Source organism: Suricata suricatta, chromosome 9 (genome assembly GCF_006229205.1).
Source record: "Suricata suricatta isolate VVHF042 chromosome 9, meerkat_22Aug2017_6uvM2_HiC, whole genome shotgun sequence".
Classification (NCBI taxonomy): Eukaryota; Metazoa; Chordata; class Mammalia; order Carnivora; family Herpestidae; genus Suricata; species Suricata suricatta.
In genome coordinates, this window is record NC_043708.1 from 95,676,454 (window position 1) to 95,691,301 (window position 14,848).

General features: G+C 45.9%; 1 protein-coding gene across 1 annotated transcript in view; it reads left to right on the plus strand.

Moving 5' to 3' along the window:
* CGNL1 (cingulin like 1) overlaps positions 1-14,848 on the plus strand; it is a 124,169-nt gene that overhangs the window by 85,801 nt on the left and 23,520 nt on the right. The window contains exons 9-12 of the mRNA XM_029951969.1: positions 6,169-6,375; positions 7,468-7,572; positions 12,695-12,847; positions 13,741-13,911. Coding sequence (XP_029807829.1) covers positions 6,169-6,375; positions 7,468-7,572; positions 12,695-12,847; positions 13,741-13,911 — 636 coding nt within the window. The remainder of the gene's footprint in view (positions 1-6,168; positions 6,376-7,467; positions 7,573-12,694; positions 12,848-13,740; positions 13,912-14,848) is intronic.

A 14,848-nucleotide genomic window follows, 5' to 3' on the forward strand; every position in this document is an offset into this window, starting at 1 on the left:
CAGTGTGAGCATTTCTAAATGTGGGCGTTAACTCATGAAAATGTGCTAGTTTATAAGCAAGGCATTAATTGCAGTGAATGGTGGTACCTGGCAAAGGCTGGGATTTTGCTTCTTTTTTTCTTCTTCTTCTTGTGATATCATTATATATCCTCTTCTCTTAAATAGTAGTTGAAGCATATGGTTAAAAGTCAACTATTTTAGAAGTAGTGGAAATTGAGCAGTTTAGCGCATTGAAACGTGCTGTTTGTCTGTTTTGGAAATTTTTGTTAGTTGCCATCAGTTTAGCAGACCATCCTCGATTGGGAAATGAGGCTAAATTTTTAATGAATTAGCCAACCAAGAAACTTGATTTGCCCTTGGACTAAGAAGGAGGTCATCTAATTTGTGCAGGCAGTTGTCCTGGAGAGACCGTTAGAGGCTCTCTACTCTCTCTTTGGAGCAACATAGGCCTGATATTCAGCTGGCATGAATGTACAGGTTGCAGTTTGAAGCCACATGTGCAGATTTGGAACCACAGCAGATGAACTGTGCAGAGTCCTGCCCTTTGGGAAACATGTGTGTGTTTCATTGGCTTGGTGGTCCTATCACTGGTGAGGACTCCTGTCCAGATATTTACAACAGGGTAGTAAGTAGGTAATTTCATCCAGCTTGTGCACGTGAGGAAAAGAAGACTACTAGGCCAGGCCCAGTGAAAGATGCTAACGGGCACAGCCTGGATTTGAGTGTGATTTGAGTGTGATCTGGTTGACTGGCCATAGAGCCCTCTGCTCCTTCCTCTACGCTGTTAGATATTATTTTTAGAGTTAACACGAGGATTCTGTTCTTGAGATGATTTGTGTCTGAGTTGCTCGTGTTGAGATCTGTGTGCCCGTACCAGGGGGGTGAGGGGGAGAGCACTTGGAGTGGCTGCAGGGGGAGTGGCCCCTCTTCTGGAATACCAGGGGCACAGTGTCTTATAAAATGAGACATGGAGTAGAATGAAAAATACTGTGGAGTCGAATGCAGAATATGCCTGTAATTTTGCATTGGAAATTTTGCATTAGTAATTTTGAGGGAAAACCCCACACCTTGAAAGGGAATTCTTTGCAGCCCCTTGGCTGTCTCCCATCAGCCCACGTTGGACTTCTCTGCCTATATAGGTTGCTGGGTGGAAATTTTTGGAAACATGCTCACATAAGTGCAAGTCCTGGGCCATCTGGGCCTTTTCCACTCTCCCACCTATATGTGGTGAAAAGGAATTTCTTAACTATGTGAACCCGCGTGGGAGATTTCATTGGCGCTATGCTCTGTTTGTACAGCTGCTCCCCGGGCTCCGGGCTCTGCTATCTTCCATGGCCTAGAGGTATCTGTGAATGTGCTGGGGAAGGGTTTCTAGAGGCTGGACAAGGTGAGAACTGGTCTGGGGAGGTGGTTGTCCTCCAGGCCCCTGTGGCTGTTGATAGTGTTTTCAAAGAAAATGTGTGTTTATTTTTAAAAATGTAATTTCTCTTAAATTTCCATTGTTCAGAATTCAAGAGTTACAAGAAGGTTTGCAACGGAGTACTTCCCTCTCCTTCCTTCCATAACTCTGCCTCCCTTCCTCACAGCCAGCCAGTGCTACCAGTTTCTTGTGTAGCCAGGTAATGACTTCTATCTCCTATTACCTTCCTTTTATACAAACTTTGCTCTTGTGTGTACTGTTCTGTCCCTTGAGTTTTCCTTGCTTTCTTGTTACTTTGTTTTTCCAGCTGCTCAGGTTATCACTGAACTGATAGAACTTATTTTAACAACTGCCCCATCAGTTGGTACGTAGTTGATTTCAATCTTTTGCTAGTACAATGCTGTAGTTAATAACCCTGTTTATATTGTCATTTTGCACACATGGAGGATAAGTGCCAGAAGAGAAGTTGTGAGGTCACAGGGAATGTACTTTATAATTTTGATTGATACTATCAAATTCCCAGGCCCCCCCCCCCCCCCCGCAGGAGCTCATGCCGTGTTCTGGCCACCCCCAGTAGTGTGGCTGGGGGAGACCCTGTTCCCTTACACCACCCACCCGCCTTCCGACCTGGGCTGCCTGAAAGATGAAGAAATGATCTCAGTTCAAGTTTAAGGGGGTGGATCAGTCTTAAAAAACATCAGAATATTGCACATCTGGTACAATGTGGCAGTGACCTGGTATGGTGTTCCCAACCTTTTGTGGTGGCCGTGGAATTTTTGTTTTTGTTGAGTATTTATGCCTGCTTGCATGAATAATTAGTAGTTAAGATATTAAAAAGCAAATTTATGCAATTCTTTTAAAATAGATACTACACAGGTGATACGATATGGCTAAATGATCTTAGAAATTGTGCGTTCCTTATTTTTATTTATGATGCAGTAGTCTCTCTAGTCTTGTTATGACACACAGACGTGAGATCAAAGAATCACCTAAACATCAAAACATGACACAAGGTCCTTTGTCCAGCACAGTCCCAGTAACATCAGTGAGGTCAGCAGTACTCTGTCTCCAGGGACCTCTGTGGAGGTCCTCACCAGCTCTGGGCTCAGTAGAGTTCTGCCCCCTTTGCCACATTCCTGAGATACAAACTTAAGCATTTGGAAAAAACGCATGGATCAAAGTCCATAGTTGGAAGGGGGGCTTTTGGAGGTCCTCTATACCAATTTCATTTTCTTCATTGGGAAGTCACGTAGAAGAATTTGCATGTAGGACTTGCCTTGAACAAGAGGATATGCAGGGAATTTGGTATGGTTTCAGGAAAAGGACATTTGGGTCCTAAGGGGTTGATATAAAATAGGGGTCTAGGTGTGGGGGGCGGGCAGGAACAGGGAGGAGTTCTGGAATGGTTTGCCAAAAGAGGCTTAAGGTAAATTTATTTGTAAACATACTGTGGTCTACCACATTATGAAGACCAGAGAAAAACATAGTATCACTTTACAGAGGGTCAAAACAGAACTGTCTCCATCCACCCAGTCAGGCTCCCTGGAGCCCCACTCACCTTGTGTTGTTGAAAGCAAGGACTGAAGCAGACCCCTGCCAGCCACGAAGCGAGTGATGAACTTGCTTGGCCAATCCTCCCTACATGTAAGTTCTCGGGACTCAGGATGTGCCTTCACAGCTTGCAGAGGGAGAGAATACCAAGTCCTAGACATCACAGCACAACGGGGGCCCTTAGTCTAGCAGGTCAGGGCGCCAGTTAAGCCCAAACTCAGGTTAAACTAGATCTGGTTTTCAGTGGTCTTGTTCTTTGTGAAATTTCTGGGCGAACAAAGGAGCATTGACTGCACGTGTGCATTCTTTGCTTTACCAGGTTTAGGCGGGTGTCTCTAGCCTGCTCTTTCCTCTCACTGATGCCTCGGCTGAGCTCAGTCCACTGAGGTAAACCCCCCATCTCTCCCCTCCATCCCAGCTCCGCATCCACGTTTCCTTTGTCTCTTGTTCCTCTTCTTTGAATTGGCCATATTGAGATATAATTTGTGTGACATACAATTCACTTGTTTAAAGTACACAATCCAGGAGTTTTTAGTATGTTCCTAGAGTTGTACAACCAGTGCGACTGTCAATTTTTGGAAATATTTTTATCCCCCTCTGTCCTAGTCTGGGCATTTTGTATAAATGCCAGCATGTGGGCTTTTGTGACTGGCTGCTTTCACTTAGCATAATGTTGTCAAGATTCATCCATGTTGTAACATGGCTCAGTATCTCGTTCCGTTTTGGAGTCAAACAATCCATGGTATGGATACACCCCATTTTGTTTGCCCATGCATTAGTTGAGTTGTTTCCTCTCTTTGGCTATCAAGAATAATGCTGCTATGAGGTTTTATGCAAGTTTTTGTGTGGCCATAGGTTTTTGTTTCCCTTAGGTATATACTTAAGGGTGGAATCGCTGGGTCATGTAACTCGGTTTAACATTTTCAGGAACTCCCAAACTTTCCCAAAGTGGCTGCACCATTTCACATTCCCACCAGCAATGTGTAAGGGTTCTAGTTTCTCTACAGCCTCCCTAACGGTTGCAATCATCTGTCTTTCTTATAGCCATCCTAGTGAGAGTGAAGTGGCACCTCATTGTCGTTTTGGTTTGCATTTTCCTGATGACTAATGATGTTGACCATCATTTTATGTGTTTATAGGACTTTTGTAGACTTTCTGTGGAAGAAGGTCCACTCAGATCCTTTGCCCATTTTTAAATTGGGTTATATATCTTTTTATTATTGAGTTGAAGAATTTTTTATATATTCTATATATGGGTCCTTTATCAGATATATGCTTTGTAACTATTTTCTTTCATTCAGTGGGTTGTCTTTCCACTTTCTTGATGGCATTGTTGGAACACAAAAGTGTTTCATTTTGATGAAGTCCAGTTTACCTATTTGTGTTGTTGTTACTTGTGCTTTTATGTTGCATCTAAGACTCTGCCTAACCAAGGTAACAAATACTTATTACTCCTCTTTCCTTTTAAGACTTTTATCATTTTAAATCTTACATTTAGGTCTGTGATCCATTTTGAGTTAATTTGTATGTATTATATAAGGAAGGGGTGTGAGAATTCATCTCTTTGCATGTGAATATCCATTTCTCCCAGCACTCTTTGTTGAAGACTCTTCTTTGCTCATTGAATTTTCTTGGTGCCCTGGTTGAAAATGAGTTGACTGTAAATGTTGGTTTTATTTTGGGGCTCTGAGTCTACTGCAGTGCATTGTATGTGCATCCTTACGCCGGTGCCACACTGTCTTGATGGCTGTCGCTTTGTAATCTCATGTTTATTGGGAAAGTTAGGGCAGGAATGAGCAGGCTAGACTTTTCTTTTTCCTTCCCCATCTGGCCAGCTAGTGGATTCTTTGGTTCCTTCCTCAGGCTTTCAACCACACTTTATTTCTTCTTGTTCATCTTGCTGGTTTCAGTAGGAGAGGATGCCCACGTGGTCTGGAGACGTCTCAGCTGTTGGGCACTTGACTTTTCTCCATAGCAATGCCACATAACCATGTTCTGACTCAGTAGCTTGGCTGTGATGGACTTTCCCAGACGTATAGAATTAAATGTTTGGGCTGTGGTTTCTGAAACTCTCTAATTGCTTAAGTGCAGGATAATACAGCTTATTGTACTGTTATAAGATTTAAAGATCCTTCTGTAAGGCTGTGCAGGCAAGCAAGCAATTCCGGCAGATAGTTCTCCCAAGTGGGCCATGACATAGCCTTCGAAGCCAGAGCTTGCCCTCCCTGGGCCTTCCTTTCCTTGCAGGCATCTGCAAGTGCTGTGCTGTGAGCATCGGATTTGCTGACATTGGCATCTTTGTAGTAGTGGAGAAATGGAAGGCGAGATGTCCTCTGGGAGAAGTGGAATTCTGGACAAGGCCACTTATCATCACTTCGTGTTGCTGAGCCAAACAAGAAAAAGCCCATGCGACATCTGGAATTAACAATAACCACGCTGTAATTGTCACCATGCCTTTCTGTTATGAATTTTGTGCAGCAGCTCATTTTCAGAAGATGGCACCTAGAGCTTGCACTAGGAGCTGTACCATAATTTAAGTGAATTTTAATTTCAATTTTGTATTGGACATATAAAAAAAATCTATAAACAGACACTGTCCTTCATCCAGAATTCCTGTTAAGGGGCTCTGCACGTGGTGAGAGGTCAGGGACATGAAATCAGCAGAAGGCAGTGGTTACTCGAACAGGTTCTGGATTCAGTTTGCCCCAGTGCACTCACTTCCTCTTCTGTGAACTTGGACAAGTTCCTTATCTACCCAAGTCTCAGTTTCTTTGTCTATAAAACAGTGATAATAGTACCCACTGCTTAGAGCTGTTAAAAGCTTGAAATTCCATGTCAAAGACTTAATGCAGGCAAGGGTTCACCTCATTTTTCTGTGAAGAGCTAAGCGGTAAATATTCTAGGTTTGCAGCATCAGAGGCCTTTCCTTCAGGCATCTGCCCCTCACTCTGCTGTTGTAGCATGAAAGCTGCCGTTCACCGTGTGCTCACCAGTGGGCGTGGCAACGCTCCAGTAACACTGTATTTTTAATAGCAGGTGGTGTGTTGGACTTGGCCTCCAGGCTATAGCATGCTGATCCCCAGCTTAGCATGGTGGCTGGCACATAGAGGGTTTTTAATAAATGTCATCTCCGCTCAAAGCTGGGGTCTGCCCCTTGACAATGGGTCCCATGCTCACCCGCTCCATGTTTTTAACAGAATGTCGAGGTCCTGGCCAGTCGGAGCAACACCTCAGAGCAGAGCCAGCTGGGGGCTGAAATGCAGGTGAAGGCCCTGCAGGAGGAGAACGAGAAGCTGCGGAGAACCGTGGAAGAGCTGGAGCAGAGCGTCGCTCGGCTTGAGAGGCAGATTGCTGACCTGAAATGTGATGAGGCCAAAGCGAAGGAAATGCTCAGGAAGTGCGAGGTAAGGCCCACTGGCCCCCAAGCCCAGGTTTGACAGCTGCAGACCCTTCTTTTCTCCTGTGTCAATGGTTTTGGAGGGGCAAGGGGATTTATTAGCATAATTTAGTAGGAAAGGTAGAGGCAATTGTGCATATGTCCTCTCTGCAAGCTATTTCTGTTGTTCCTCTGTGGGTGGTAAAAATGGGAGATGAGTTTCTGAAGGAAACCAAGGATCAGGGCTGATGAAGTCAGGGTCCCCCCTCACTTAGACATCAGGCACACTCAACCTGTTGACACTGAACAGAGGCTTCTAAATGTCTGAAAAGACTATCTTAATATGACCATCGGACTCATGACTGTTTTCTTTTTTAACACCTCGTTGACAGATTCTGAGTCACACAGGTTTTAGCAAACCAATGATCTGGTTTGCCAGATGTCTAGAAGCAGGAGGTTCTTGCAAGAGACATGTACCAAGGGCAGTGAGAGCTGGCATGGAAAATAAGAGAGGACAGGGTGCCTGGGTGGCTCAGTCAGTTAAGCGTTTGACTCTTGGTTTCGGCTCCGGTTATGATCTAATGGTTCGTGAGTTCAAGCCTCGCATCAGGCTCAGTGCTGACAGAGCAGAACCTGCTTGGGAGTCTCTCTTTCCTTCTCTCTATGCCCCTGCCCACTCTCTCTCTCCCTCTCTCAGAATAAATAAGTGAACTTTAAAAAATGTAAAAGGACCAAAGATATGTAAAGGGAGATGTTTTCTAATGGGGATCCCAAAATAGTCATTTGTCAGGATTGTCTGAAAGCCTTTTCCAAAAATCTGTGTGCCTGTGTCCATTCAGTACTTGCTGTTTCTGAGGCCCCAGGGGTAAGGCTGGATATTTGTATTTTCAGTCACGTGATATGGATATTCACATCTGGCTAAGTAGGGAACCATAGGAGGGCACACACATCTAAGAACATAATTGTTGTGAGCCACCACGGGCCTGTGGCTGGCATGTTGTGACCACGGCCACTGCTGGCTGTGTCCTCGGATGTCTCCTGTGTTCCTTCCATGCCATTGAGTCAACTTTATAGGCACAGCACACATCTGAATGCACACTCACCCTGTATTTCATTGTAGAGAGAAGCCCAGCATTTAGAGGAGGCCCTTGTGCATGCAAGAAAGGAAGAAAGAGAAGCCACATCAGCCAGAAGCACCTTGGAGAATGAGCTGGAAGATACTCAGGTAAACACAGAGCTGTTGTCTTTATTCCGCATACAGGAAGCCTGAGAAGCACAATTGGAGAGACCTGTCCAGACTGCCATTGGTCCTCTCCTTGCTGGTGGTGCCTTTTGCCATAATACCCACACTGGACTTCAAACTAGCCATCTAGGCCAATGGCCCTTGACTCGGGGATACCTGGCAATGTCTGGTGACATATTTGATTGTCACAGTTGGGAGATGCTAGTGACCTCGAGTGGTAGAGGCCAGGGATGCTACCTAACACCCTTGCAAAGCACAGGATGGCCCCCACAGCAACAAATTATCTGGCTGAGGTTGAGAAACCCTGGTGTAGACATTAAAGAGCTTGACAGCTTTCCAGAGATAAACTGTGAATTGTGTGAGAAGGCCGGCAGGATTGGTCCCCAAGGCAGTGTGGAGTCAGCTCTCTGGCAGAAGTCAATTTCCTTTCTCCTTTGGGCAAATAGACTCCGTAGAGTACAGTCCTTCAGGGCGGCTATTAAAAGGACCAGGAGGAAGTCCATTTTTTTTTAAATGAGATAGCTATCTGTATTCAAAATCAGTAGATTCTTAGAAAATTAGGTTTTCCCATTTGAAGGTTACAAAGATTGTTGGAAGTACATTATAAAAAAGCAAAGAAGCAAACCAAAGTCTGCACTAAAGTTCTAAAATGACTTTGCACGGCAACCTCGGTGTGACCCAGATGTGTCCTTTCTTCTACCGGCTCTTGGTCACCACGCCTTAAAGCCAGTGATTTTGAGCAGTTGTCAGAGGAGATTGTTAACATTTTCCATTAGGACCCACGAGTCAACGAGGGTAGGTTGGGAAGGGGTGTATGAAGAGTGACGAAGCGGTCAGGGCTCAGATTTATCAGTCTGCCTCATGCCTCACTGCCGCTTTCCTTTCCCGATACAGCGCCCTCACCTCGGGCGGTGAGCAACGTGCTTGTACTAGGATTTACTCAGGTCAGCTGTAACTCAGGGCCTGTCGCCCCTTGCTCAGTGGTCTGTGCCTTCCCTCCAGCTTTGCAGAGACCTTGTTTTTGCAAACAGTGAAGCCCTCTTTTTTCCTCAGTCTGGTGTCTGACTGTCCTCGCTGGCCTTCTTTCTTTCAGTATAGATCTTTGTTACAAACTCTTGTTAGGTTAGTTTTGTGTAGAATGCAGGTTTACCATGCTGCTGCCGAAGGCTTGTGCTGACTACGCACCCGTCACCGAAGCACAGGGTTCGAATCTGTGAGCTGGTTGGGGACAGGAAGAGAGGAAAAGCGTGTCTTCTGTACGGGGACAGAAATCTGCACCTTCTTGTTGCATCCACCCTGAATGCTGGGCGCAGTTATTATAGGCTCCCGTGTTGATCATCTTTCGGGCCATCGGTGAAGTTTGACAGCTATGAATCTGCAGCTCAGGGTTAATTCCGAAGAGAGAGCAGACGATAGCCTCAGGCCCTAATCATCTTGTTGTCATCCCCACCCACCCCCACCTCCAGATCTCTGGCCTTGCCTTGGAAATTCTCCCTGACGTGTTGCTTTTGTCCAGGCCGGTTTCACCAGCGGTGTGGGGCTGGTGGGAACGGCAGGCGCAGGTCGCAGCGGCACTAACCGCTGGCGGCAACGCGGCTGGCGCTCAGAAGTCCCACAGTCTCTCCTCCGTTATCTCAGTTAACTGGTCTCAGCAGTAGTGCAATGGAAAGTGCACCATCGCTTTGTTTTCTCTGCAACCAGGAACCAGACAGCCAGCGCCAGCGATTCGATAACTTTCTGCACGCCTCTCTTCCCCCAGCTGGCAACCTGAAAGGGAGCTTAGCCCTTAGAGGAAGAGGAAAGAGTAACTGGGTTCCCCCCCACCCACAGCATTTTGTATTTCAGTCTTTCTGCCTTCAGCAATCTGTAGCATCTTCATGACTGAGAAATGTATTTCTTTACATGGTAGCTGAAGACCATGTGGACTTAGGTCTGATTTTATTAGGAGTCAGAAAGTGGCAGTGGGTGGTAACGGTGCCATTGCTGGTCGGCTCAGCCCCTCCCGCTCGGGGTAGGACATGTAGATCTACGGGAACTGGCCCGGCCTCGATGGCTAGGATTCCCTTGAGAAGTGGCTTCTGCAGGTGGGGAAGTGAAGTGACCTCTTCTGGAGAAGCCAGGGTTCTTTCCTTTGGGGGCTGGATCATGGTATATATTCCGTATGCCTTCACCTCCCAGCCTCTTGGGCTTCTGTGCACCAGGATGACAGAGGGAAAAAGCCCCAGTGCTCCCGCAGTTCCAGTCCAAAATTACTGTGGGGCAAGGCGCCGCTTACGGCCTGCCCGGTCTTGTGTCCCCATGGAGGCTGTGTGAGGACAGTGGTTTGTATCTGTACAGCACTTACAGTTTATAAGCTGCTCTCACATGCAGTAACTCCTGAGAAGTGTTTTCAAGAGTTCAGATGTGTAAATGCTTAAGTGTGGCTTTCCTTTCCGTTTACAGCTTTCCCTTCTTCAGGGGCAGAGAGGGATGTCCTTGTACTAGGATTCACTCAGGTGGTCAGCGCTGTCACCCCAGCTTCTGTCTGATCAAGCCTGTCATTCCTGTCGGCTTACCTGCACATTATTATTAATATGGACAAATAGGGGCCTTACTCAGTCATAAAGAAAAAGGCTCTGCATCCACTGACAGATAGATGATGGTCTTCAAGCTCATTCATATACGTTCACTAACTTGGTGCTTTGGATTCTCCTAACTGATCATTTTTCCCCCAATTTTGGTCCCTGTATTCATTGATGGGCTTGTATTGCTGGTCTTGGAGATAGAGTCGCTGTAGCAACAGCATTTCACTCCTAACTCCTGCTGCATATTAGGAAGTTTGCTTCTTTTCATGTAAATTCTGAACATGTTTTCTCAGCAGTGGTGTGTTAGAATACATTTCTTGAAGAACTGAGGGGCAGAACATTGTTCTAAACAGCATTTCTAAACTTTAAAGTATATTAGAATTATCTGGGTAACTTTTAAATCTAAATTTGTGGGTCCTGATCTAGGAAAAATTGTGATTCCCTTTCAAGGGGCTAGAAACTGCATTTAAAGTAAAGAATACTCGATCCTTACTTGGCGATTCTGATATAAGATGTCTTTAGACCACTTTTGGGGATAGGTATTAATTTTTAACCACTGAGATTTTATCTTATGCCTAATCGTGAATCTGGGCTAGGAGACATACCCAGGCAGAAAATCTATTGCTTACCTTGACAGATCTCACTACCTTGCAATAGAGGCAAGCTACAGAAATATTTTTTAAATAATTTGGCCAAACTGTTCTTCCAGGCAAACGTGTGTATGTTGGGGTGGGGAGTGTGGGATTTGGGCTGGGCCGCAGGCCCAGAGAGTGTGAGTCTGGTGTCTCCAGTGGCATGGGAACTCAGGGCCAGGCAGGGAGCCCTGCCTGAGCCACGGATAAAGCAGAGATGCATACACCGTATGGAGGTTGGAGGGGCTGAGGCCAGTTTGTCTGCTGGGTGGGAGCCTCCAGGGTGGGATCCAGGAGTTGGAAAAGAGAGGCTGGGGGGTCTGGAGAGCCATGGGTTGAGTTGGATCCTGCAGAAAGCCATTGACGTCCCTCTGTATTGATGGTTTTTAGGAGTTTACATTATTGAGAGTTTTTTCCCACACATGGAACCACACCTCACTTGCCTTGCCCATGTGATCTCCTTTGCCCCCATCATCCACAAACCCAAGTCCCAGGAGGTGACCCTGTTTCTGGTATGTGCCCAGCTGGACTGTGGTGGGACACGCTCCGGCTAATGGCCGCCACACAGGACTTCTGATTATCTTCCTTTTACCACCTTTTCTCCCAACAGCTTTTGTTGACCTTGGTTTCCCTCAGCAATTAACTTGAGCAGCCAGCTGTGTTGGCTGGTCCTCTGAGTGCAGTTAACCTGGCAGAGTGGAGGGGCCGGAAAGAAAGCCTCCGTGGGTGGCTTTTTGGCCCCAGGTCACAGGGTTGGCCAGCAGCACGGTTGGCTATGCTTTGCAAACCAGGAGTGCCTGAAGTGATTCGGGAGTGTTTTCAAGATGCCTGAGTGGGTGCATGTGACAGCAGCTTGTAAACTGTTAAGCTCTGTAAAAATATAAACTATTGTCCTTACACAGAGTCCACATGGACACAGGTCCTGAGCAGTACCTGTATTAACGCTCATTCGGCTCTCAGGACCTGATAACATTTTCCAGATGATACAGCCCACCTCTGGGTCATGGTGCCCCCTTCTGCGCTGTGTGCTTTCTTGCTATCTTTACACTAATCGCCTTAACACTCAGCTATCTTTCTAAGATCTTTTAGGGTTTTGTTTTAGAATTGCATGTCCTTACATAGAGAATGTCAGGCTATGCGACTGGGTGAGGTGAGAGCTTCAGAGGATCCCAGGGCAAACAGCACACTCAGGATAGTTTCATTTTACGGTACGTGCCAGATTTGGCACTAAACAGCTACATAACACTGCACTTTTTTTAAGTAGTGCCTCTTCCATTGAGTATGTTCTGCTCATCAAGTCTATCCACCGGTGGATTGTCAAATTCCCTTTTCTTCTCTGTGTGAGTCCAACCCATGATTGTGTTGACCTCAGCTCCCTCTATGCACATGGACTTGTGACCTATGGGACAATGTTCTCTTTCCTCGTAGATTCATTTTTAGCTATTTTAACTGTAAGAGTCCTTTGCAGAGCAGAGCAAATTCTAGAACATGAAGTGTAATGCTGTATAGCACAGGATGTAAATTGCCACATTGGTTCAGTTTTGTCTGATGTATATCTTTGCCTCAGTTTTCAAGCATGAACTTGAAAATACTGCATTTTCACACACTGTCCTTAATCGCTACCCCCAGCAGCCTTGGCTGTTTTCTGTATTTCTATAATAAACCCTTTGTCTGCCCCTTCATTCACATGTGTGTTTTGGCTAAGTCAGCTTCACATTTGGGTCCCCAAATTTCAGAACCAACAATGTCCTTGTGTCTTGTGATGGCTTTATTTTGATCCTTTTCCTTATCGCTGATGTAGCAGGTCTGATTGCTTTGTAGTGTGGCTGCAGGATTCCCTCTGCCACCTGTCCCTGTGGCTGACCTGGTAAATAGGTGACAGCCCTATCCTCTCCCTGCCATCTGCAGAGAAATCTGAGTCGGGCCACCCAGGAGCAGAAGCAGTTGTCCGAGAAGCTTAAAGATGAGACAGAGCAGAAGGAGCAGTTAAGGAGACTAAAGAACGAGATGGAGAATGAGCGATGGCACCTGGACAAGACCATTGAGAAACTGCAGAAGGAGGTGAGGGACAGGGGAGGGAGAGGTGTGGGCGGGACACCCGTTGGGACCCAGCACCCTTGGAGGGCCTCGTGAGAGCTGAGGAAACCTGTGCTTAGTCTAAGCACAAATGTGTCAGATTCCTAGATTCACTGAAGCAGCTCGTTGGCCTTGTTGAGAATCCCAGTTTAAAGGGAAACTGGTCTAGAAAATGCCAGTACCTTCTGGAATCTGGGCCCACCTCCTCTCAACAATTACCCAGAGGAGCCCGGCATGTAAGTCCAAACTTCACAGGTGTTCCCTGAATCAGAATCTCTGTGTCTGTGTCCATCTTTCTTGGCCAGGAGCATGAAAGATAGTTTCAAAGGCCAGTAGTTGCTACTTCTCAGCTCATCTCTACCCTAAAATACCCAGAAGGAGAAAGCCACAAAGCTGATCGGCTTCCCACGTTCTAGGAGCCATCAGGAGTGCTTGCCATTTTCTGATACCTGCTATGTGCCGGTCACTTTACTAGCTATTTTGTAACTAGAATTCTGTACGTATTGTTTTAATTCTGACAGCAACCCCATACGGTAGATATGATGATTCCGGTATTTCCAACGAGGATACCGCAGAGGCCTAGAGAGGTTTAAGTACATGTCCCAGTTATGTAGCTGGTACGTGACAAAGCAAGGACATGACCACGGTCTATATATCGAGCTGCAAAGGACCTGCTTGTTCACCCCTCCATGCCTTGTCCAAGTTAGAGGTGACTGAGCCTGGACAATCCATGACCAGGTGCTTTGCACAGTCTTTGGGGAAGTTGTCGAAGAAAGAAGAGGAGATGTGTGTTCTGTGTTTAGATGGGACCCAGACCTCGCTTCCTGGCCCCAGATGGGGCATTGCTGGGTGGGCTCAATCCACATCACCCCTTCCAGATGGCTGACATTGTCGAGGTGTCCCGCATATCAACCCTGGAGCTCCAGAACCAGCTGGATGAGTACAAGGAGAAGAATCGCAGGGAGCTTGCAGAAATGCAAAGGCAGTTGAAGGAGAAAACCCTAGAGGCTGAAAAGTCACGTCTGACTGCCGTGAAACTGCAGGATGAGGTAATGCCTGGCTGAGCCAGGTCCTGGTTTACCCCTTCTTCAAACTCTCCTTGGAAACTGCTTTCAAACCCCTCTAGGAGAGACTTGAGGTAGATCTTAGGACCGCGTTCATGCTTGATTCTCGGTGTTAACCCGTAGGATAGTTACACGGGGCACATGGCATCCTAAGACACAAAGTCCCAGGGCCTCTGGCATAACTTTAATGTGGCCACTTTCTTGCTTAATTCAAGATTTTCTGCCTCAGATGTTTAGCTGCCATTTATGGAGCATGAATGGTATACCTAGCTGTGCCCAAGTGATTCCTGTGTATTAATATTTTAATTTGATCCTGGAACAAGGATTGTAGTAAACAATGACTTTTCGCCCTTCGTTTAGAAAATACAGACTTTCAGTAGAGTGGTTGTGGTGGACAAGAGCTTCAGAGCAACAATAATGGGTGGAGACAAAAAGAAATCCTCAGGAATTTATGAGTACTGAAATGATTGAAACATATTTTAGTTTTATACTTAGAAATAATAGAGCAAAGTCAGTCAAATGTTAGCTCCCTTCAGTCTTGACTCGTAAAGAACTGAGAAAAATAAAGGGAATGTTTTTGGTTATTTTAATGGGAAGCTGGTGTCTCTTGCAGGCTGGATGACCTTGAGCAAGTTACCCCAGTTTTATGAGCATCTCCTTTTCCTCTTTAAAAGTATACAAAAACAATGATCATTTTATAATGAAATGAGAGAACACAGGAGACTGTGGAGCAGAGGCTTTGCATGTCCTGGACACTAATGTTAAGGTTTTCTTAAATTCCAAGATGTGCTTTTTTTCACATGCAGTGCCAAGAGCACCAAGATTCCACAGGAAAACAAGTTTTTCTTTAAAAAATAAACTTTTAATGTCTTTGATGATCAAAGAAATGTTGCCCGTGAGTCAGTACTGTAGCCTTGGGAGC